This window comes from Trichosurus vulpecula, chromosome 1 (assembly GCF_011100635.1).
Source record: "Trichosurus vulpecula isolate mTriVul1 chromosome 1, mTriVul1.pri, whole genome shotgun sequence".
NCBI classification, from domain to species: domain Eukaryota; kingdom Metazoa; phylum Chordata; class Mammalia; order Diprotodontia; family Phalangeridae; genus Trichosurus; species Trichosurus vulpecula.
The window spans coordinates 347,664,363-347,688,995 of NC_050573.1; the positions used below are offsets into that span (position 1 = coordinate 347,664,363).

Consider the following 24,633-nt stretch of genomic DNA (forward strand, 5'->3'; position numbering starts at 1 on the left):
TGAAGGAGATATAAAGAAAGTGCACTATGTAGTCCCTGGTCCCAAGAACCTTTTAGTTTATTTGGGGAGACAAGGCTTATAAACCCAAGCATTCAGGGCAAGTTGGGCTATCATCCCTCCTTCACCTCTGTTTCTTAGGATTCCTGAGAGGCTTTGATTTGCCCAAGGTCATAGAGCCAGTCTGTCAGAGGCAGGATTTGAATCCATGCTTTCCTGACTCCAAGATGGGGCTCTCTCTGTTTCTGTCTTTCTTTCTCTGTCTCTTTCTGTCTCCCTCTCACTCTCTGGCTACACACATATACACACACACACATGAATTGTTTTTGACTCATCATCCCCTGGGCATATGGCCATCTGCCTTATCTTACTACCTCTTGCCCCTACTCTCCCCATCTGGAATAGTACTCTCCTGACCAGACCTCTAGAAATCGTGCCTCGGGCAAAGTAAATATACTGTGATTTGAGCTAAGTTCTTTTGATTGATGGGTGAAGATTTGCCCATTATATCTAGCCAGCCTCAAAGCATGCTTCACATCTCTATCCATTCCTTTTGGACATCTTGCCATTTACCTTGCTTCATACTTGTCCTCTCCCCCTCCATCAAAGGTTGCTTTTGTCATTTATGACTCTCCAGATAAAAATTCCCTTTTCCAGCCATCATTCCCCTCTATCTATTATTTCCCCCATTAGATCCCTTGAGGACAGGGCTAGACTCACTTCTGTATTTTATCTCCAGTGCCCAGTAGGCACTTAATAAATGGTTTTCTATTAGTCTATTCGTTCTTTTTAGTAATATCTGCTTGAAATTTAAATTTTTAATTGGATTGAATCTTCTCATAAAATAAAACTTTTTTCTATTTTGCCAATGTTTATTTTCTCCCCTAAGGGCTTTAATGTACTTCTATGACTTTGTTCCCTAGAGCAGTGTGGTAGAGTGGGAAAAGATCTAGATTGGAGTCAAACTTCCTGAGTTCAAATCTTTGTTCTATTGCTTATTACCAGTGTGACCTTGGTCAAATCAGTAGACTTCTCTGGGCCTCAGTTTCCTCATTTTTAAAATGAGGAGGTTGGACTAAATGACCTTTAAGATCCCTCTCAACCGTAAAACTATGATTTTGTATAACCAAACATTGGGAAGTAGAATGTGTAATGACAACATAGACCTGGGAGTAGAGATTTAAGTCTTTTTTTGTTGTTCTTAAACTGTACTGTAATTTCCCTTTTTATAAATGCTATGATTTCTTCATAAAGAAAGGTTATTAAATACTGGCTTTCCTAGTTGCAGAACAGATCCAAGTTAGGAATTTAATTTCTCACCATAATAAAATATTGATTCAATATGGGTGAACCTAAGGCATATATTTCGGTCAGCTTGGTAGGGCACAACACACATTTATAAATAACAATGTTAACAAGAGAAAAACTCTCATATGTTTAGTAAATCACAAAAAAGTCAGGGAGGCAATTCAATATTTAGGATGTGCAATAATGAATTCTGTTTGTGTTCAAGGATGTATATTTGTAACATGTAAATAAAAAATAATCTCTCACATTGATTTGAGCCTCATTGACATTTTGAATGAAATCTATACTTGATTTGGACATATTAAAACAAATAATGAAATTATTTGAATAGGGCATGGTACTTATTCTCGGGACAATTGTACTGAAAGCCTGCCTATTTCCTGCCCCCCTCCCCACTTTCAACAATGTAAAGATTAAATTTGAACACTAGATGGAGACTTAATGAATGATCTCAGGTGATTCAAGGCTGGAAAGATCCTATACTCCAATAAATCACTCCAATTTTGTCTTGTGAATCTTGCCAAAATCCTGGCTTTCACCTGGGGAGGAGGTAAGTAGTCTATCGTTTGTATTCTTGGAGCATTATCTTGTTTGGATAATAATAGCTAAAATTTGCAAAGGTGTTTATGTACGTTATTTAATTTGATCCCCATTGTAACCTTGTGACATAGCTGCTATTAATATCCTCACATAGATGGAGAAACTGAGGCTGAGAGGAGTTAAGTGACTTTCCCAGGGTCACAGAATGAGTACCTGTGGCAGGGTTTGAAATTAGGTCTTCCTCACTCAGGTCTGGGGCTCTAACCACTATGGTATCTAGCTCTCTCCTAATTCTATCACAATATTAAAATAAAACACCTAGAATTTATGATATGAGAGCCTTTTTTACCCATTTTTTTCTGAATGCTAGGGTCCTGGGAAATGACTAGAAGGATTAAAGGCCACCATGGATAAATATTATGAAACAATGACAAATATAGTAGCAAAAGTCAATTAGAGATTCTGAGGCAAAGCAGATGCATATTTGAGTGTATATGTATAGAATATATATAGAACATGCACATACATATAGAAAACATATACACTTATACACATATATAACATACTTTCACATACATGTAAACTCAAAGAAGAATGAAACTAGTTTCCCAAATCCAGCAAAGTTGCAGCAAAGAGTAATTATTATTTTCTTCATTTTTCTTCTTGTTATAATTGATTAAAGACAGTGGAAAGGAGAAATTAGCTTAAGGGCCCATACTTATAATATACTAGAGTAAAATGACTTAATAATTTTAGATAAAGAATACAGGGCTATATTCTGTTGTCAGGGAAAACTTAAATTGATTTGACTTTTTTTTAAAAGCCTGCATTAAATAGGATAGAGAGTATATATGGTTTGTGATGAGTGCCTTCTCTGATAGCACATTGAAGTTGTTTCACATAATGTCAGCCTGATAGCTATGAGGAAGATGCATGATCCTCTATGCTTTTCACTCGAAAAGGGTTATGTTTTCTTTTCTTTTTTTTTTTAAATGGAGTTCTTTAGGATATTAAACTGTAATAGGTTTGATGAAAGGGGCAAAGATGTAACCTTACTAATTTTTCCTACAATTCTGGGCCATGCTAGTAGCCCATTTGCTTATATCCTAGGTGGTATGGTATTTTGGATGAATTAGAGGTCACAGTTCCTTTTCTGGAACAATTAGAAAAACCAGGTGGAGTACTTGAGGCATGCATGCATTCAACAAGCACCCCAGAATGCTGTAATACCCAACAGCAGGTGGGCCCAACTCCAAGAGATAAAAAGCATTTTTTTTCTTTTCATCCCTAGCACCTAGCTAAGGGATTGGCATAGAATAGGTATTTATTAAGGGTTTGTCAAATGCAAATGAATAAAAAATGTGCCCAGTATACTACAATGCCCATCATGACATTAATTTAACATTTTCCTTTGTAAGAATTTTCTGCTGCTTGTTGTGTAACAAAGATGGATAATTCACAGTCCTCAGGTTATATACCGCGGGAATTATAGATAGTGACATGGAATTTCAAAGCTGGAAGGGACCATGAAGATCATCTATTCCAACCCTTTTGATGTGACAGCTCTCTTCAGAGAGTGACAAGTATTCATCAAAGGAAAAATAAAATACTACTGTGAATTATATTGATAGTGTAGGTAAAACTGATGGCTTGTCCTCTGAACAACCTAAATGATATTACTACACAAAGACACATGAGGGAGCTCTAACCAACAATCACTAAAGAGAACTGTTTTTAGAGCAATGGCAGTGAAATCTATATTGGCATTTACACCAGCTTACAATGTGATAGAAGAAGTAGGTCATGCGGCAGTCTCACCAATGAACGGGCCAAACACTTTGCTGTTCAAAAGCAATTTTGAGTCAAAGTGAAAAAGAAGCAAGGAACATCATTCACACAAAGCACATTTCACATGCACATGAATAAGTAGAAATGGTGTCAATTTTCTCTTTTATTCAATATACCACATAAATGAGGTAAAAATCTTTATGGATGTTTTCTCTCTAGTTAACTTTGCTAGAATCATGAAACAACAGAATTTGACTTGAACTAAGAAATATAAACACGTAATACTTATTAATATAATGGATTAGGCTAAAACTTGTAACCTTGGAATTATTCACTTAAGTGAAATAATTACTATTTTAGAATATTTTACTATGTAATAATTTTCAATATTACATATTTAGAATTATCAACATAATCTACTGCTTTTATTTAATTTTCCCATTAACTACCTATTAGGTCAGTCACAGCTAATGATTAGCTATCCTAAACTTCTGTAAAATAATTCCAAAGAAAAAAATCAAATGAATACAAAAATAGACACAATTTTACATTTTCTGGGTTGACCCTTATATTTTTTTAAACCTTTAGGGAGTTATTTATTAAATGATGTATACTTATTTTCTTTCTTGGTTGTATCTTCTAAACAGATATTTTTTCCCCAGAACATGACATTATTTTGAGCAGTTAAAAGAAGGGTCTTGGCCTTCCTTCCTTCTTTCCTCTTTCATTCTTCCTCCCTTTCTTCCTCTCTTTCTTCCTCTTTCTTTCTCTCTCTTTCTCTCTCTCTGTCTCTGTCTCTGTCTCTCTGTCTCTCTCTCTCTGTCTTTCTTTTTCCTTTTTCATTATATTGTTTTTCAAATAAGTTAAAAGCAAGAGTACCTACCAGCAGGTGTCCGGCAAAACAGATGAAAAGGATGAAGGAAAGCAAGAGAAATGCAGCTCCAAAGGAAATCCCAAGAATAGATGTTCTAACAACAACAACAGAAAGTCAGGTTAATATAGTGATAATATGGTCCCAAAGATTACTTCTAAAACCTATCCCAATCATTTTTCTATGAGAGGCTAATCTAAATGGACTTTAGGTTTACACACTAAGTGAATAACCTATCTGTTTTAGTCTACCCCTAAATCCATTGACAGTGTGTTTGTGTGTGTGTGTGTGTGTGTGTGTGTGTGTGTGTGTGTGTGTGTGTGAAAACAAGTTGAGATCAGACATTTTCAAATCAAGTGACTCTGGGCCATTATAACATAATTAGGTATGACTGAAAGATATTCCACTGCAACTTGATATGATTCAAATACTTTCTTGCAAACAGTAGTACAGTCATGGAGATGTTTTCTATGTATGAACATGTAACTTGGAGAAGATCAATATCTAGGAATTGACAGTACCTCTTTTCCCATCCACCTCACCCTTACTCTTTTGTGATGGAGCCCTGGCTGTTGTGACCAGGGAAGATGGTGTTGCTACTACTGCTTCTTAAGGAAACCATTGTCCTTGAAGATCTCCTTTTATGACCCTTCCCCTTTTCTGGAACTTGTTCATCCTTCTTCTATCAGACACAATGGGAAAGGTCACAGAAGTACTTCTTGCAGCATTCTCCTACTGGAGTACCTTTGATCCTGGAAGTCCCTAAAAGATTGAACTACCTCAACTGGACAGCATAAAAATTTCCATGAAACCAGGCAAACACAAGTAATTTATAGGACCCTGGATTTTGGGAATTGGAGATACACTCTATGACGTTGCTAAGGTACAGTCTTAGGCAAAAGATAAAGCTAATAACTTCTCTTTTTTCCTTCTCACTTCCTTGAAAAAGTACAAAAAGTTCAGATTATCCCAAAAACGTCAAGCAAAATGTCCAAATACCCAATGGCATTGCTATTTAAAACTTTTTTTTCCTAAACTATGTATATGTTACATAAAGTTTGCATTATCCTTTTTAAAAACATCATATGTCAGAAATGGAGAGCATTATTTTTGGTAGTCATTTGGAAATAGTGCAGTGTAGACTCTAGGGCTACTACATCAAACTCGCATTGTATTGGTGGTTCGAGGCTGGCTATTTCTGTCCTCAGGGTTCTAGAGCAAACCTGAGGGGGATAGTTCTCCAGTACCATGCAGAGGTTCCCAAAGTGGGTGATACTGCCCTCTGGGGGTTGCTGGAATGATCTAGGTGGGCAGTAGTAGCCTTGAGTGCAACTGGGGGGGGGAGTGGCACTGAATAAAAATAAGGGAGCCATGGAAGCACAAGGAAAGAAGACAAGAAAATTTTCAAAAATCATTTGTATATGTTTCATCTGTTGTGTAATGGAACTAAAGTCATAGTGATTACATTATTTTCCAAATAAACATACAAAATGCAAGTTATAATGGATCAGTGGTCAAGTCTGCCAACAGGTTTTAACAAGCAAGTGTTCACAGGCAAGCATTGTCAGGAAGTCCTGCATGCAAAGGCAGGAATATGTGTGTATAATAACTTGTTTAAAATATATGATTATATATACATATATACCATATACTATATATATATATATATATACTATACGATAACATTATGTAATATTGTGTCATCAAAATTTCAATGCAGGAAATATCCCACAAATTTAGAATAAACTATTAAATTTAAGATGTCATTTAAAAAAATTAAATTTCTTTTGAAATGATGCAAATTTTAAAAAAAAACAGTAAAGGGTTAAATAATGTAGATTTCTGGATGGTGGAGCACTGAGTAATTTTTTTTAAAAGGGGGAAGTAGGCCAAATAAGTTTGGGAACGTCTGCCAGAATCATGAACCACCACCGGTTTGCTATGCCCATTAATCATCAATTAATATTAATCAGCCATCCAGACCCAATTAGTTACCAGTTAGAGAATTCACTAAGATGGTACTGAAAGAAGAATTGACACAAAATGTATTCCTCCAAAGGCTGGGAGACATTCTTCCACAAGAAAAGAGTCTAGGGGAAAGTGGGCTCTGGTTTAGAGAGCTCATGTGGTAAAGGGGTGAACTAATAACTCTTGATCTTTTTTTCTCTTAGGAAAATCCTCATGAAGTTCCCTTCATATTGGTGTAGTTTTGTTTTGTTTTTTGCTGGGCTCCTTGGAGTCCTGAAACTGCGTTTCCTCAGTCGTTTAGTTTGTTCTCAGCTCCTGATGCAGAAACTGCCATCAGACACTGCTGTTTCAGGGACGTGGCTAGGATGATGGTGGGACATCCAGAGCTCCTGGAACTTTTGAAATCTGCAATGTCTTACCCTGGTCAGAGGGGAGAGTGGAGGACACAGAGGATCTCTCCTTTTCCTCCAAGTGATTCCTTCTCAGGATCTTGACTAAAGTTGCATCTACCACTGGGCTAGCCCTACACTGGAATGCTCAATTCTGAACTGGCTTGCTATTTTGCATAAGCAAGATATGACTGAGTCTTTTTAGTCAATCTCACATACTTCCCATATGGCATAACTTCACTTAATCCAATGAATTTCATTCCTTCTAAAGTCATTAAGAAATTTGATCATCTAGTTTAATGTCTTTGATTGAATGATTCAGCAGAGGTGTTCCTACCTGACAAACATATCAAGGCCAGAGCGTCTTGTTAGTTACATTGATTGGGGCAGGGTGAGTGACTGAATTACTCCACCATTCTTGCAACAGTATATTGCAAATATTACAAACCCTAATTTTAATGAGGCAACCAGGTGGCAAAATAAATAGGAAGATTGGGCTTGGAGTCAGGAAGCCTTAAGTTTAAATCTGACCTTAGACACTAGGTGTGACCTTGGACAGGTGACAACATTGAGGTAACAAGTTTATCTCAGTTTTCTCAACTGTAAAATGGGGATAATAATGGCACCTACATTACAGGGTTGTTGTGAAGATAAAATGGGATAATATTTGTAAAGCGCTTAGCACAGGGCCTGGCACATAGGAGGCACTATACAAACCTTTATTCCTTCTCACCCTGCTGCTCCCAACAAAGATATAGATTAGGGTTTGGAGCTGGGCTCATCTAGGTTATTGTGTCCTTAAATGCAGCTTCTTTCACTGAAATCTTATTGAAATGTCTTTGTATGGGATGGACATGGCCCAGGGTTCTCAAAGCTACACTAGAGGAGTGTAAGTGCAGGAAGGTTTAGCCAGGCTGAAAGGGCTTTGAGTATGGGTAGTGATTTGGCTAAATTCAAAGAGGCTCACCATAAGAAGATGGGGCATCAGATGAATTCTTTCAGCCACAACAACTCCAAAAGAATCAAGTACCCTGTACTAACGTAGGGAAGACATTTTGCTCTACAGCTATGGGGAGAGTATTTCTATAAGTGAAGTTAAGATTTCTCAAAATATTGCCATAAATATTTAAGGAAATATTGTTTTGTTCTATACATCCCCATGTCTTACCTTCCACAGTTTGTATTTCTTAATGAAGAAAACAGAATGATACATTCTTATTGCCTCTAGGATAAGATACGAACTCCTCTGTTTGGCACTTACAGCCCCTCATCATGTGGGTCTAGCCAGCCTTTCCAGATCTTCTTCACAATATCTCCCTTAATACCCTCTACATTCCAGTCAAACTGGCTTCTTCACTGTTTCCTGTACACAACATTACAACATTCTATCTCCTACCCTAGTGCCTTTGAACACACTGTCTCCTATGACTAAAGTGAACTCTTGCTCACTCTTAGATTCCTTATCTTCCTCCAAAGTTCAACTCAAGTGCTACATCCTACACAAGGCTTTTATTGGGGGGAATCCTATCAGTACTCTGTACCCCCCATTACTTCCTACTTCTTTTGTAAATATTTACTTGTGTCTATATGTCCTATTCTTTTCCTTCTGCCCCCAAGAGACTATACGCATCTGGAGGCCATGGGCGCTTGCATTTTTTTTTGTATTCACATACCAAAGGTTTTCCATAATGCCCTGTATATTTTAGGCAATAAAAACTTATTTGATGATCATTCAGGAATCAAATCAAATACATACACGTTAACAATTCAGACATACTACTCCAACAAATGTTTGAATCCATTTCCAATGTCTTATGTATGATAAGAAAGATGCAGTTAAACATTATCTCATAGAGGTTGCTGACAATTCTGCTGGAAAGTTCTAATGGTTACATTCTCCTTTCCAAAGCTGTTCATCTCAGTCATGGGGCTGACAAAGGATCCTCTACATGTGTCTCATTGAGTACCAATGGCTAGACAAATCGCCTCACAGAGGCAGCTAGGTGCATAGAAGAGTGCTCGATAGAGTCAGGGAGTTGTGAGTTTGAATCCTGCCTCAGATACTTATTAGCTGTGTGATACTGAGAAAGTCATTTAATCTCCCTTAGCCTAAGTTTCCTAATCTGTAAAATGGGGATACTACTATCTGTCTCAGGGTTACTGTGAGAATAGAATAAGAGATGAAAGCCCTCTGCGAACTTTAAAGTTCTGTACTGTACATGTGCTAGATGATAGTACGCCTGATGATGCTGTTGTTCATCCTTTCAGATACTCACTTATCTTGAAAAGAATCTCTCTATGAGTATTTGATACAGATACTCATAACTTTTGACCCAGACATCCTTCTCTAGGTATATACAGTAAGGACATTAAACACAGAAAAAAGATCCTACATATATCAGAATATTCAAGGAAACACTTCTTGTGAAAGCAAAGAATTGAATAAAGAAATAGAAAGAATTGAAGAATTTCCATCAAGTGGGGAAGGATTTTAAAAATATGGCAAATGAATGTAATAGAATGCTACCCCACTAAAGAGAAATGATGGCTACGAAGAATTTCAGGAAGCATAGCTAAAATCCATGTGAACTGATACAAAATGAAGTAAGTAGAGCCAGGAAAAAAATACTAAGACTATGACAACGCAAATTTTAAAAGAATTCGAAAACTCTTTAATTAAAATGACCAAGTTTTGTCCAAGATAAAAGTTGAGAAAATGCACCTTTATCACAGAGGTAGGGTGACCATACATGTTAGATATTACATATACTGTCAGACATGGTCAATGTGCTTGTTAGTTTTGTTTACATACTTCCCCCTTCTTTCTTTTAAAATTGTTTGATGAAGGAAGGCTCACTGAGTAGGGAAGGGGGGACATATATTAGAAAATAAATGTGATATGAAACAAAAAGCATCAACAAAAAATATAAAGAGGATATATTACACTACTAAGGGCATGATACTCAGGCAGGTCAAACACTCACCACTTTAATCAAATGAAATTGTATAGTATCAGAGTATTCATGGCATATGGAATCCTTGTTCAAATGAAAGGAACTGTCATCCTATTTTTAAAAACCCAGAAACGCTTTGTGACATAGTGATGGTTGTTCTAAAGCCATTCATTAGAACCATTAATCTTGTCTGTTTTAAAGATGACAGCTTGGGGTTCATTAGGCATACAAAGATGTCCATGTAAATTAGTCAATTTTGGTGACATGCTGGATGTAAAGCTGCTTTAAAGAATCATACAAGAGAGACAGATAACATTTACAGAAAAGCAAAGTGATTGTTCTTTGTCCTACTAGAGGCAAAATATACTCTTCCTTTAGTCATTTCTGATGCTGTTGTTTTAATCAACCGGATTGGTCCTATGGATGAGTAAGGACTGTTTAAAGACTAGGCCATTCTCTGTCCCCCTTGTCTGCTTATTTTCAGTCTGATCATTACTAACAGGTGACTCTGAAAAGGATAAGGTAGACAATTTGCTGACAGGAAACAGAGAACAAAGTCCGTGACTGGGCTAAAAATAGCTATATTAATAAGCAACAAACTCATTTCTTATGGGAAAATAATTGGATGTCTTTTTTCCTCCTCTGGAATCCAACTCATGTGAGGAGCAATTTCTTCCTACCTTCCTTCCTTCCTTCCTTTCTATACTTAAGGTACAAGTTAAAGACTTGAAGTTCTTTGGTTATTATATCTGCTCCAGTTTTGACAAAAATCTGCTTAACCTGGGATTAGAATTTGTTTTGGGGGTTTTTTTTTGGTTCTGTTTCTTCTTTCTAATGATTCATTCCATTGGTCATAATTCTTCTCCACAACTTGACTAGTGTATAAATTAATTCAATGCGAAATTATACATGGTAGTTATATGAGATTCCATGCTGTCTTGGGGAGGGAGGGCGGAGGGAGGGGAGAAAATCTGGAACTCAAAATTATGTAGAACCGTGTGTGGTAAACTAAAAATAAATAAATAAATAAATTTTTAAGAAAAGAATTACTTTTAGAGGAAGAGTTTCCTTTACCTTCACTAGTTAATAAGGCCCAGAAAAACAAAAATGAGAATCAACTTTTATTGCCATTCAGGGTATTATTTTTCTAGTTAGAAGAAAAGAGTATACTACAATCATCTGCCCAATCAGAATCCCTGTAGAGTTGGTAAGAGATGTGGATTAAAGTTTGATTAAATTTTCAATTATAACTACAGGGTATTTCTGCTGCAAGCAGCCTCCAGAGATACATGCTAAATCTGCTAAGATACCTTGGAAGGTTCTTTTCCAAATATTATTGTGTCCAGTTCTTCATTTCTACTGAGGTTGCAAGCTGTGCTTTTAAACTTAATTTTGTCTTTTACTACTATTTAAACTTGGTTCCACCAAGTATGAATAAGTGACAAATACCTAAAAGATAGTTATATATTCCTGAACTCCATAAGAAAAGAATTGTGCCCTTCTACAAGTAAGAAATTAATGTCCTTTCTAGTATGGGGTATTATAGTCATGGCAGTAAGATACCTGAAATGATACCACAGCATCTCAGAGCTACAAAAGACCTCAGAGGCCATCTAGTCCAACCACAGCCTGAAGCAGAACACCCAAAGAAAAAGAACTGCTTAAAGGGTGAGTTGAAAATAGGAAAAAAATCCAAGTGAGATGAAATATTTATTAATCACAAATGCATTTTTTTGAGGATAATGGTACATGCCCATTTTTCATAAGCATAATAAACTTGAGTTTATAGAATACATAAGATTAATCAAAATTTATCAACAAATATAAATCATAATTGTTTTTGCAATTATCCATGCATGGGTTCAGATAATCTATTTAGCTTGGCAGATAGGAAAAAAGTGGAGCTACACAAAATTCAACACTAGATTTATACCTAGAAGACTTTTTGCTTTTTCCATGTAATTCCATTCATTAATGACTTTCATTGCTGATAAGAAATAAACATCAGAATTGAGAATAGAAAAAAAAAGCTGAAAGAGGAAACCCAAAACACTAGATGTACATGCATACAAATATTAAAATCAGGACTAGCCTACAGAGTTAGGCAGACATATAAAATGACTGATTTAAGAAGTTACCCCTATTCTCAAATATTGCCCCCATAGGACTGCCAATAATTAAAATTTCACCGAGGCTTATTTCATTTAACATTTCTTTTCATCCTTTTCTCCTTCCCTTTCTTCCTTCCTTCTTTCTATCCCTCCCTTCTCTTCCTTCCTTCCTTTCTCTTTCTTTCTCTCTCACTTTCTTTCCTTCCTTCCTTTTCCTTCCTTCCTTCCTTCCTTCCTTCCTTCCTTCCTTCCTTCCTTCCTTCCTTCCTTCTTTCTTCTCCCTATCCCAATTACACTGGAGGTATACTTCCAACTCATAGGCTTGATCCCAAGAATGCTTTAATTTGTTTCATTTTTCTGACCTGGGCCAGTTCACCCCTTTTTACTTAGCCTGCTGTCCCTCCACTGACCATACTGGTACTGGTCTCAGAGTGGACATTAGATTACTTTTGGCCTTACCAAAGCTCAGAACTTCTGAACTTAAACAATCAATCCATGTGCAACAAACTTCTGTCTTTGATTTCCTTTTATAAAATAACCATATTATCCTGTCTTATCTGCTCCTTTATTCTGCCTTTCTTCTCCATTTTAAATTCTCCTTTAATGCAGGAGAATATAGAGCAACCCTAGTTACTAAATGGGAGATAATTGAGAAAATCCAAGAAAATGCAACCTTAATTGTCAAAACAGTTTTAATTCAAACATGGAAAATTTCCTAAAGTACAAAGCACTTGACATGAAGTCAAGCAACTCAGAGGATCTGGCAGATGCTTAATTGTCTTTGTTTCTCTGCTGACTACAATGCTGGTTGAGCACAGAGAAAAGAGTAATGGCCTCAGAGTTGTGAGACCCAGACCCTGGTCCTGCCTGCCACTAACTTCTTCAACTTCTTTTATCTAAGTCTCAGTTCCTTCCATTGGAAAATAAGGGATTTGGATTAGATGATCTCTCAGGTGTCTTCAGGTTTTAATATTCTGTGACTGACAGAATAAGCACCCAAAAAAGTAGGTAAATCACTGACACTATTTCAGCAAATGCTCACAAGGCCCTTTTATTTCATAAGCATATATGGAATTCTTTATTTCATATGCATGCATAGGGGTGGAGTTGGGAAGAATTTTGTGATGATCCCTTTATTGGGACAAAGAGGACAAAGAGGGACAATGAAGGACAAAGAGATTTTAAGAGTATTTTTCAAAGTTCTTAGTCCATGTTTTAATCCCTGGGGAAATCAATCTTCTCAATTTTGGAATTCTCAGCTTGGGACTTGACAAGCAGACTTGATTGAAGATTGAATAACCTGGGCAGCTATGTGGCGCAGTGGATAGCCCATCAGCTCTAGGGTCAGGACTTGGGCAAGTCACTTAACCCTGTTTGCTTCAGTTTCCTCATCTGTAATATGAGCTGGAGAAGGAAATGACAAACCACTCCAGTATCTTTGCCAAGAAAACCCCAAATGGCATCATGAAGAATCAGACACAACTGAACAAGAACAGAACTTTGCTTATATATCTACTTGGCCTCCATACCTTGCTTCATATAGCATGCAGCCATCCAGCCATCTACCTGGACCATTCTACCATCTTCTCTGACTCTGCAGTCTTTTTTCTTGCCACATGGACTAACTTTACACACATTGGACCTCCTGGTGCTAGGCCATTGTCCCTGAGAAATAAATCTACTCAGTTTTGCAACTCCTACACTGAAAGTCCTTGCTTGAGTAGGAGATGGTGCTGAATGAGGGACAATTTACTGCTCCCCCCCCACTTTTCCATCTCTTTCTCTTAGCTAATAATCTTCAAATCAATTGAACCATTTCTTCTGGAATGAATATATCAACTCATTACTCATGGATCAACTCACTTTCCCTGTGATTCTATTGAACAAAATGCTCCCTGTATGTATTTCTGTTTCTCCCATTAAAAGGTAAACTCCATGAGGGCAGGTTTCATTTTTTATAGTTATATTACCAGTGTTTAGTCAAGTCAAGAAGCACAATAAATGCTTTTTTCTTCTATTCATTAGCTTCAGGAATGGTTTGGAACAAAGGGGAAAAATACCACGGAAAAGAAGCACTTCTTCTAAGTCAGCTTAACTTATGCCTGAAATCAAATGTACCAGAACCTCAGAAGTACGTATTGCACACCTGTCATTGACTGTACCAACAAGTTTAATTTGACTTGCAATTTGCTTTGCTTTCCAAAACAAAGATCTATATAGATAAGAGATGTTAGAAAGGAGGACAAAACTGACTACATTGAATAAAGAGCTCTACTAGCAAAATGACCTTGTGTAATGCCAGTGACTGAGATTGTTTATGAAGCAAAATGTCCTGGAAATGTGACTCTTCTTTTTTCCAGGATGTGTCCCAAAATCCCATAGAATATTCTGGCAATTGTAAATATTTTCCCTTGCTGATGAAGTAAGACTCACACAGAATCTTATAAATGTGTGGATCTATAATTTGCACAACTGGAATAAAATCTTTGTTGGAGTATGTGTCTGGACTTGGTGCAGTTCATTACCAACTGATTTTGTGTTTTTCACATTAAAACAAACTAGAGGATAAAACTTCTCTAAAGCTTCTTCCAAGTCTCCAACAATTGGAAGGAATACAACCTCTATATTTTATTTCTTTCCTGTTGTCTATCAAAATGAGGTCGAACCATATGGCACAAGAGAACTCAAACATTAATCTTCATTTGAGGAGATAGGAAAGAAGGTAGAAAGCATAAAGACATTTTTGCAACAAAGTGGCAATGAAAAATATCATCAGGAAAAATAAGATTGTATCCATGAAATTCATTGATTCTCTGTCTTCCATAATTTACCTCCAATCCCTCTCCACAGCCACAGCTAAATAGGGGATATGAACGAGGGAAATCATAATAGCATTGTTGGATCACAAGGAAAGTGACCAGCATAGGTTTTGCTCCTTTATTATAGTGGAATATGTCTATCCTAAAAAAACCCAACACTAGATTTTTCTGTTTCTATATTTAGTTAGCTGTGCAGCTAGGTGGATCAGTAGATAGAACACTAGGCTAGACCCCAAACCTAGTGTTCTATCTACTGATCCACCTAGCTGCACTAGTAGACCTGACTTCAGATCCAGTCTCAAGAATTTACTCACTTACCAAGTAACAACAGACAAGTCACTTAAAATGAAAAATGAAGTGGCTGGACTCCATGGTCAATAGACTAACTCTATGATCTTATGACTTTCACTGGAGTTGACTCTCCAGCAATAGGGGATCAAAAACATAACTAAACTTAAAATACACTCAGAAACAAAAGAAATGGAGTCCTTTCTATGTCTTCTTTACTACTGTTGCTTTAATATCAAGCTTTCTGAATGAATGCTCAATTGTCATGTTAAGATATTCATTTGATTGCCTTATTACAAATTTCTGCTGTCAGATACAATCTGGGCCTCAGAGTTGTCCGTAAAAAATCAGTGTAAAAGAGATACAGACTTCAAGAAAAAGAAAAAAAAAACATGATCACACATACTTACTTTGGTAATACTAGTATCTGCACAATAAAGATGCCAAAGAAGATGAGACAAGCACAAGTCACATAATACTTGAATGCAGGTAATGTGGTTGCTCTGTACTAGAAAAAAAAAATAGAAGTCATTAATAAGTTTCTTAAGGGAGAACGGCATATAAAAACCCATTGGTCTAATTTGTACCTAGGACACACATCACTGACTTGAAGAACAGATGATGACAAAAACAAAATAACTACAGGGTTCACCTCAGTGTCAATTAACACTAGTTATCTAAGTCTAGTTCTGTCATGCTTGTTTCCTCCCTCTATACAATGTAAGGGAGGCATGTCGGAGAGCCTTAATTCTTCTTTCTATAACTGTTTAAAGTCCTTCCTGTATGTCATTGAATATTTCTTTGAAAGAAAGAATAAAGAGCTGGCCTGAGAAAATAAAGGGGTTTGGGGGGACAATAAGTTAATTGCAAAGATCTGGTTGTCAAATTCTTCTGTGAATTTACTTCCCAAAGCCTGGCTATATAGACTTTTTGACTTTGATACACCATCTAGGAAATAGATACATACAGAGTGGAGTATGGTGTCATGGATAGTAGGCCAGATTTGGAGGCAGGAGGAGCGAGGTTCAAGTCCTTCCCCTAACACATAGAGTCTGTGTCATCCTGGAAAGTCATTGAATCTTTGGTGAATCAGTCAACATCCTAATACTATAAGTTACAGACCAATCTGTATCATGGAGGAACTTTTTACACTGGAAGTTTCTCACACCAGTGAAATCACTCATTAAGAAAAAAGGAGATAAAAAAGTTTGTCTTCAGGTATCTCTTAATGCCACTTAGTAGACTGGATTCAATTAAGCAATGAGTTCCTTCTTTGAATAAGACATTCTCTGTACTAGGGTAGCCAATATAGTTTAAGAAACAGAGATTCACTATGTACTTTGATTTGATGAATCTTCTGATCCTTAAAAAGTAAAATGGTCTATTTAACTTACCCATAGCTCTAGTATTGCCCTTTGAATTCCAGTTAGTCTAGGCCCCCCACAGTGTATTCACATTGCTTTTAACACTATCTGGAAGGGTATACTCACTAGTGCTATTTGTACTGTGCAACAGGGAATGAGAGTTAAAAGATTAAAAAAATACACATAAGATCTCTAGAGTAAAAAGGATAAGAAATATCTCTGGGACATTCTTTCAGTATTCACTGTGATTAGACTCTTGAAGACACCTTTGCCATATTGCATTTCAAAAGATAATTTGCAACATTTATGTATTCCTTTTTCAACATTCTAGGTGGATGTGTGTATATGCTTATGAAATTTATATGGAGATATGAGAGTAATCAACTTGGGGTAAGGCTAGTATAACCTCCTCAGTCTTTTTGTGTCTTCATGATAATCGAGTTTTATGAGGCTCAAATGAGGTAATGTATGCAAAGTGCTTTTATAACTTTAAGAATCTCTATATAGCTGCTTACTATTATTTTTAACCACCATCATGATTAACTCATATATCTGGCAAGAGTGCTTGGAAATGGAGTTAGAAAGAGACGTTAAGGGCTGAATCCTTCCCTGAGAACTCCCAAGGCTTCAGGATCTTAATGTGGTGGTACATATATAGGTATATACTAGCCAAGTGTTACTAGCACATTTTAATGAAAAAGTCCAGAAGAATTTACATGCTAATAAAGGAGCTATATTAGCATAATAAATATGATTAATCCATATATATGAGATAGCACTTTTATCTGTTTAAATTCTTAAGTAGCTTGTATAGATATCTATAAGAATTAAGAGTAAAATGCTTGTCAAAATAATTTTCAAAATGTTACTATCTACCAAGGAGGAAAAGAACTATTAGACCCAACTGGGTCTAACTCAGTGTTACCTTAAAAAAACCTGATTATTCATATATGTTACAATTATTTGAGGGTTAACACTACTCAAGCAAATTGTAAATGAGGACAAATATACATAACAATACTTCTGTAAATGATCAAAAGTCAAAACACGGTGATCAGAAGAGTACAAGATGATATTTCTGGGCCATAAATTCAAAAGGATATTTTCTTACAGAGATGCTGATATTCCATACCAAATTTTGGCCAGTGTCTGTGATGTAGCAAAGATAATTATTTCAGGTGAATTTTTATTTGAATGCATGTTTTACTACACTGGAGCTTTGTATCATATCTTTTGTACTTTTATAGAAGCCTTGTGATTGAAGACTGTAATTAAATGGTTAAAGGATGGAAGTTATGATTTCCTGTTACCCCCTTTTTTAGGTCAACAGGAAACAAAAGCTATCAGGAGACAAAATGAAATAAAATTCAACTAGGAAAGGGAAGATTTCCCCTCCCCACACATTACTCCCAATACTCAGCTGGTTATTGCATGTATTCATAAGCAGCTATGTTAAGTTTTGGCATGTAAAAAGACAAAGAAAATTTTACCTGTTTATTTATGCTAATTAAACTTTTTAATTTGAGGGTCACAATTAGAAATCAATAAGACCCAACAAAGGTTAAAAATTTCATATTCTAAGTCCTCTTAAGAAAAGTGCTAGATGTGAACTACATTTCTTTCTTTTCCTAAACAGTGTACGTGTTTTAAATCCAATGATATTTCCTTTTTTAAGCACACTACAGATGTATCACCAAGAAGTTGATGTTCTGTTTTAAAATTTTTTCCTAGGAAAATTAAAAAAAAACATATATTTGCCCTTAGCCCTTTAACTTGACGCAAGTATCTGAAACATCTGTTGCCAACATCATTTGCAAGATGTGCATGGAGTATAGAGTGGATTGTGGCATGCAAAGTAAAAGAAATCAGGTCTCCTATGGTAACAAAAATACATTCATGGGGGAATGAAAGGAAAAGCCAAGAACGATTCTGACATATTTAGCTGTAGTTTTAAGGCCACATGCAAATAACTTGAAAAGAAACCTCAGAAAGACTTTTAAAAATGACTTTAACATTTCAGAAAAAACAGTTGAGTTTAAAGTGAAAATAGCTTACTTCTTTCTCTAGTGTTTTGTTATAGAAAAGCAGAGAAATTCTTTGAATATCTTCAGATTTGAGCCACTGCCTGAAAATAAAAAAAGACAGACACATAATAAACCAAAATTACCATTAGAACATTTGTAAACATTTCTGTTTTTAAAAGAATCAAATTCATGTTCCACCCCCCCCCAACCTTAAAAAAAATATTTTAAGATGATAAAATGTGAGTAGACCAGAAACAAAGAAAAAGACTGAATGGAATAGATACAGGATACTTTGGATATAGAATCCTGAGAGTGTAATGGATATCTGTCAATGTTATATTCTTATTTACATACTTGCCAGCACATGTCCAAATAAGCGTTTGTGTATGTATATATGTATATGTATGTGCATATTATATATATGTGTGTATATATGCATGCATACACACACACACACATATATGAGTCCATATATGAGTCCACCAGTTAGCTTAAATAGCTTGCAAGTTCTGTTTCTACCTCCACAAAACACCTCCTCACATCTGAACCCTTTACTTGCACAAATGCCACCTGAGTCCAGGACATTATTACCTCTTGACTAGATTATTGCAACAGACTCCTAATTAGTCTCCCTACCTCGTTTCTTACTGCTCCAGGCCATCCAACATACTAATGCCAAAGTGATTTTCCTAAGTCCAGATATGACCATGGCTGTCCCCTATTCAATCCATTCCATTTTCTCTCTATTTCTATAAAAAATATAAACTCCTCTGATTAGCTTTTAAAGTTCTTGATGTGGCCTCAAACCGTGTTTCAAGCCCATTAGACATTACCTCCTCTCTTGTACTTTGCAATTCAGCCAAAATGGCCTTCATTCTATTTATCAAATTAACATTCTATTTTCAATCTCTGTGGAATGGATTCTTTCCTTACTTTCATCTTATAAAGTCCTTCTCTTTGTTTGCTAAGATCTGGAGATGTAAAGAAAGAAAGAAAAAAAACCAACCCCTGCTCTCAAGGAGCTCACAGTCCAATGAGGGAAAAAAACATGCAGACCACTATGTGCAAACATGATGTAGACAGAACAAATTGGAAGTAATCAGCAAAGGGAAGGTACTAGCATTAAGGGGAATGGGAAGTGCATCTTACAGAAGATGGGACTTTAGGTGAGACTTGAAGGAATCCAAGGAAGCTAAGAAAGGGAGATGAGAGAGAAAGTCAGTGAAGACATTCTGAGGTGGAGATGGAGAACCTCAAGGCCAGAGTAATGAGATCATAGAGTGCATTGAGGGGAGGAGTACATTGTAAGAAGCCTGCACAGGGAGGAAGGGACCATGTTATGAAGGGCTTTAAAAGCAAAATAGAAGATTTCATATTAGAGCCTAAAGAAGATAGGGAGCCACTGGAACAGTGAATAGAAGCTGATATGATCAGACATGGGGTTTAGGAGGATCTGGTTGATAGCTGTCTGAAGAATAGACTGGGGTGGCAGAGATTTGAGTCTGGGAGAACAAGGAGAAGGTACTTTAAGAGTCCCAAGTCACCCAATGAGGGTAAAATGATCAGATTGCTTTTGTCTCATTTTTTGATTGATCCTATTTATATTTAATGGATTTTGTCTTGTAGCTGCCTAAGTCATGCTTCTTTGTCTCTAAACTTAGTTCAAAATTCAGCTGGCTTGTAATGAGTTAAGTTTAGAAATCCAGTTCCCTTATTAATCACTGTTCTATTCTTGTGTTGAGGATGTCTAGTTTGTTATCCAAAGAAGTCTGGTCCACTATCTCTAACCTTATAGGTAAACCCAAACAATAAACATTTCTTAGTCACAGGAGGGAAGGATGGGATTGTTGCTAGAGTCCCAAGAGTGGGGACCCTGTGGCCTCAAGGCCACATGTGGCCTTCTAGGTCCCAGGGTGTGGCCTTTCAACTGAGTCCAAGTTTTACAGAACAAATCTTTTTATTAAAGGGATTTTGTTCAGTGAAGTTTGGATTTAGTCAAAGGGTCACACTTCAGGATATAGCTACATGTGGCCTCAAGCCTAAAGGTTCCCCACCCCTGAGACCTTCATTCCCAATTTTCAACCAATCCTATTGTTCCCTGCACCTTGGCTCTGTAATTAATTATACTGATTTTGCCATTCATGATGGTGATCTCTTTTAACCAATCATGACTTGTTGCCTCACCTACAAACTATAAAAGAGAGCTGTTCCCCTCATTTGAGGTCTTAGTTATGCTGAAGAAGCTATGATCCCATTTACTGGTCAATTTCAGCTTTACTAATAAATTGATGGTGCTTGGAACTTTGTTTACCTTAATTTTAACTGTTACAAGGGCCAATACCAGGATGGTGAGCAACATCAGAGGAGAGAAGTGGGCATATAGGAGAGATTCTATGAAAGGAGAAATCATAGGCTGAGGCAATAGATTAGATATGGAGAGTGTATGTGAAAGAGAAATGAGGAGCTGAGAATGACAAGTAGATTATGAGCCTGAGTGACTGGGAGGATGGTGGTACACTGGACAGTTATAGAAAATTTGAGAAGAGCAAATGGGGAAAGATGAGTTAAGTTTTGGACATGTTTAGCTTAAGATGTCTACAAGAAATTCTGCTCAAGATGTCCAGTACGCAGCTGGTGATGTGAAACTGGAGCTCAGGAGAGAAGTTAGGGCTGAACAAGTAAATCTAAGAATCATTTCATAGAGATAATAGTTGGATCCATGGAGCTGATGAAATCACCAAGTGAAAAAGTATGGAGAAGTGGTGTCCAATAGAAATATGAGCCACTGACTTGTACATAAGGATCCCTACAGGCTAGATATTGACTCTGAATTTACTAATATTATTTTTGTTTGATGGTATTTTTATTTTATTAAATACTTCCTAATTATGCATATATATTAATTAATTTTTAAACAAGTTTTTAATTGAGATTTCCTGTTTCTTACATCCTTCCCCATTTATCCCTCCCTTACTCCTGCCCCTCCCAGAGAGTCATTCCACATGACAAATAGTATTTTTTAGAGAGGAAAAAAATGATACCACAATTAATAAATATGACTGCTTCTCTGTAATCATCACAATGCTATTCCATTACATTCATGTACCATTATTTATTTACTTATTGCCCAATTGATGATCATCTATTTGTTTTCAATTCTTAACTATCATAATAAAATGCCACAATAAATATTTTAGAGTATATGGGAACTTTTTTCTTATTGATGGCTTCCTTCAAGCATATGCCCAGTAATGAAATCTCTAGTTCAAAGAATATAGACATTTTAGTTACATTATTTGCGAAATCTCAAATTGCTTTCCAAAATGGTTGTATCACTTTGCAGCTTCACCAACAATATATTAGTGTGCCTATATTTCTACAACCCCTCCAATAGTGACTCTTGGCATTTATTACTATTTTTGCTAATTTGCAGGGTATGAGATAAAAACTCAGGATTGCTTTGATTTGTATTTCTTTTATTGTTAGTAATTTGGAGTATTTTTTTCATATGGTTGTGAATACTTTGCAGTTCTTTTGAGAACCTTTTTGTATCTTTTTTTGCTATTTATCTATTGGGGAATGGTTATTAGTCATATGTATGTGTATATATATATTTATATATATGTATCTCTGTGCATAAAAATAAATGTACACATATGCATATACATGTATATATGCATATATGTATAATACTAAACCATCATCAAAGAAATTTGATACAAAGGATTTTTTTCCTATTTGACTACTTCTTTCCTTATTTCATGTGGATTAATGTTGCCTGTGTAAAAGTATTTCTGTCTTAGGAAATCAGAGCTTTCTATTTTACCTTTTATAATTACTTCTATTTCTTATTTAGCTAAGAATACATCTCTTAGATCAGAAAGAAAAAAAAGACCTATTTGTACAAAAATATTTATGGTAGCTCTTTTGTGGTGGCAAAGAATTGGAAATTGAAGGGATGCCCATCAATTGGAGAATGACTGAACAAGTGGTATATGAATGTAATGGAATACTATTGTGCTATAAGAAATGACAATGCTTTCATGTTTTAATGTAGTCCTACAGAAGAAGCATTCACCTTTTCACTGGTACTTCTACTGTATTCCTGCCTTCACCGCTGTCTCCTTGTGTACATTTAGAAAGAAGTCTACTACTGGTTCGTCTATTGACACTTTTTTCCTCTTGCTGTCCTTGCTGGTTTCATTTATTCACTCCTCCTGCATTTCTATTATCTGGGTGTTGGAGAAATAAATAATCTCTTCAATTCTAGTTTTCTTTCTAAAAATGTTTCAAACTCTTTTTTAATTATTGAACCATCCATCTTTTGTCCCATATGGTTAAACTCAGATTTGCAGAATAGGTCACCTTGGATTATATCCTGAGTTCCATTTCTCTTTGTAATACATTATTCCATTCCCTTCTCCTTTTTCTGGGGGGTGCAGAATAGTCTTGTATTATTTGAATGTCCTTTTCTTTGTATTTGAAGGCCTTTTTCCTGATGGTTTATAGAACTTAATGTTTTTGAATTGAATTGTTAGATTTAACCACTATGTGTCTTGGAGTTTGTAGTCTTGTTTTGTTTCACTTTTTCCTGAGATCTGGAAATTGTTTCAATTGGAATTTTACTTTCTTTTTTACTTATTTGTTTATTTTTATTTTTGGAATTTTATTTTCTTTGTTCAGAAATTCTGACACATATTATTTTCTTCATTATAGTGTTAAGATTTTTTGTTCTGTTGTGTTCTTCCAGGAGACCTATGATCCTTAAATTGTTTCTCCTCATCCTGTCATTGAGATCAGTATGTTTTGCTAGCATAATGTCCAAATTTTCTTTTTAAATTATTGTTTATTTACTTCCCTTCTACTAGGTTATCCTTCACTTCTGTGTATTTCTATTCCCAATCTATTGTTCTCTCTTTTATTTCTTTGTTGAGATTTGCCATCACAGATTTGAGTTTTTCTATTCTGTTCATTATTTTTGTTGTGTAGGATATAAATTCTGCTCTTATAATTCTCATTACTTTTAAGCCACTCATGAAAAGTATGTTGTTCTCCTTCCATGTTCTCCTTAGCTTCTGCAGGGTCCTTTTTTCATAAAGTGTTGGATCATTTTCCTTTATTTTTTTCAGTATTTATTCATAGATACCTGAATCTCTTTACTAGATCTGGAAGTCTCATTTCCATCCGTTGCTACTGTTTTCTTTGTTGAATTTTCTGTTTATGTTTAAAACCTTTGGGACTTCTTTTTTCTGGAATCTTTGGTTATTTCAATCTCTCACTATCTTGGCCTCCTCACAGATTCACTAGCCTTTGTTTCTGCTCTAACTTTTGGTTGGTTAGAACTGACCCCAGCTGGGGACTATGCCCTTTCCCTCAGACTTAGTGGAGTTCTGCACGGCGCCCCCATACATGGTATCCATTTCTGGGGACCTGTCCCTCTGTTCCTCAGTTCTCTGGCCTGGCACTGGCAATTAGGACAGAAATGGGGAAAGAGATATGGCCCTACAGAACTCAAAGCAAAGAAGAACATCTGAATCAAACCAAATATTGTAGTGTTAATGTGATTAAAGATCTTCCCCATCCATTCAATAGGGTCTTTACTTTCACTCTTTCCTTACTAGGTGCTGGCCCCAGGCCCACACCCATTTACTATTTAGGTCAGGAGAGAAGTGAAACCCTCAGGGTTCTTGGGAGAGGTGCAATTGTATTTGTACTGAGTTCTAGCAAATCAGATATGCATGAATTCAGTCAATCAGAGACCTGAGTTCTAGCCAATCAGATGTCAGCTAGGACTGTATATAAAGAGAGCCCAGAGTGTGAGAGAAGCAGAACTGAGAGCAGCAGAATTGAGGAGAATTGAGAAGCAGACATCAAGAAGACATTGAGGCAGCCAGTGTTGAGAGAGATTTCAGAATGTAGAGTGCAGATGAGAGTTGTAGAGATCAAAGAGCTAAGAATCTACAGCATTGAGAGACTGGAGAACTGAGAATCCAGGAGACTAAAAGGACTTTGAGAACTGCAAGGGCTTTCAGAACTGCAGGAGAGGATGCAGGCAAGTAGACAGCTAGGATTCCTAAGTGATTATTTATGGGAAGGCCCTAGCTGGGGGAAAGGTTGCAGGATGACTTGGTTCCTTGCTATAATACTGTGTTATAATTTCCTTGTTGCTACATTAAGGTAGGTTTACTGGTTTTGGAATATAATTACTACTA

The 24,633-nt window shown here is 36.2% G+C and overlaps 1 protein-coding gene across 1 annotated transcript in view; it reads right to left on the minus strand.

Moving 5' to 3' along the window:
* Positions 1-24,633, minus strand: part of LOC118838251 (adenylate cyclase type 2) — a 161,620-nt gene that overhangs the window by 99,505 nt on the left and 37,482 nt on the right. Inside the window, exons 10-12 of the mRNA XM_036745494.1 lie at positions 18,453-18,522; positions 15,444-15,541; positions 4,517-4,601 (exon numbers count right to left, since the gene is read on the minus strand). Of these exons, the coding sequence (XP_036601389.1) occupies positions 4,517-4,601; positions 15,444-15,541; positions 18,453-18,522 (253 nt within the window). The remainder of the gene's footprint in view (positions 1-4,516; positions 4,602-15,443; positions 15,542-18,452; positions 18,523-24,633) is intronic.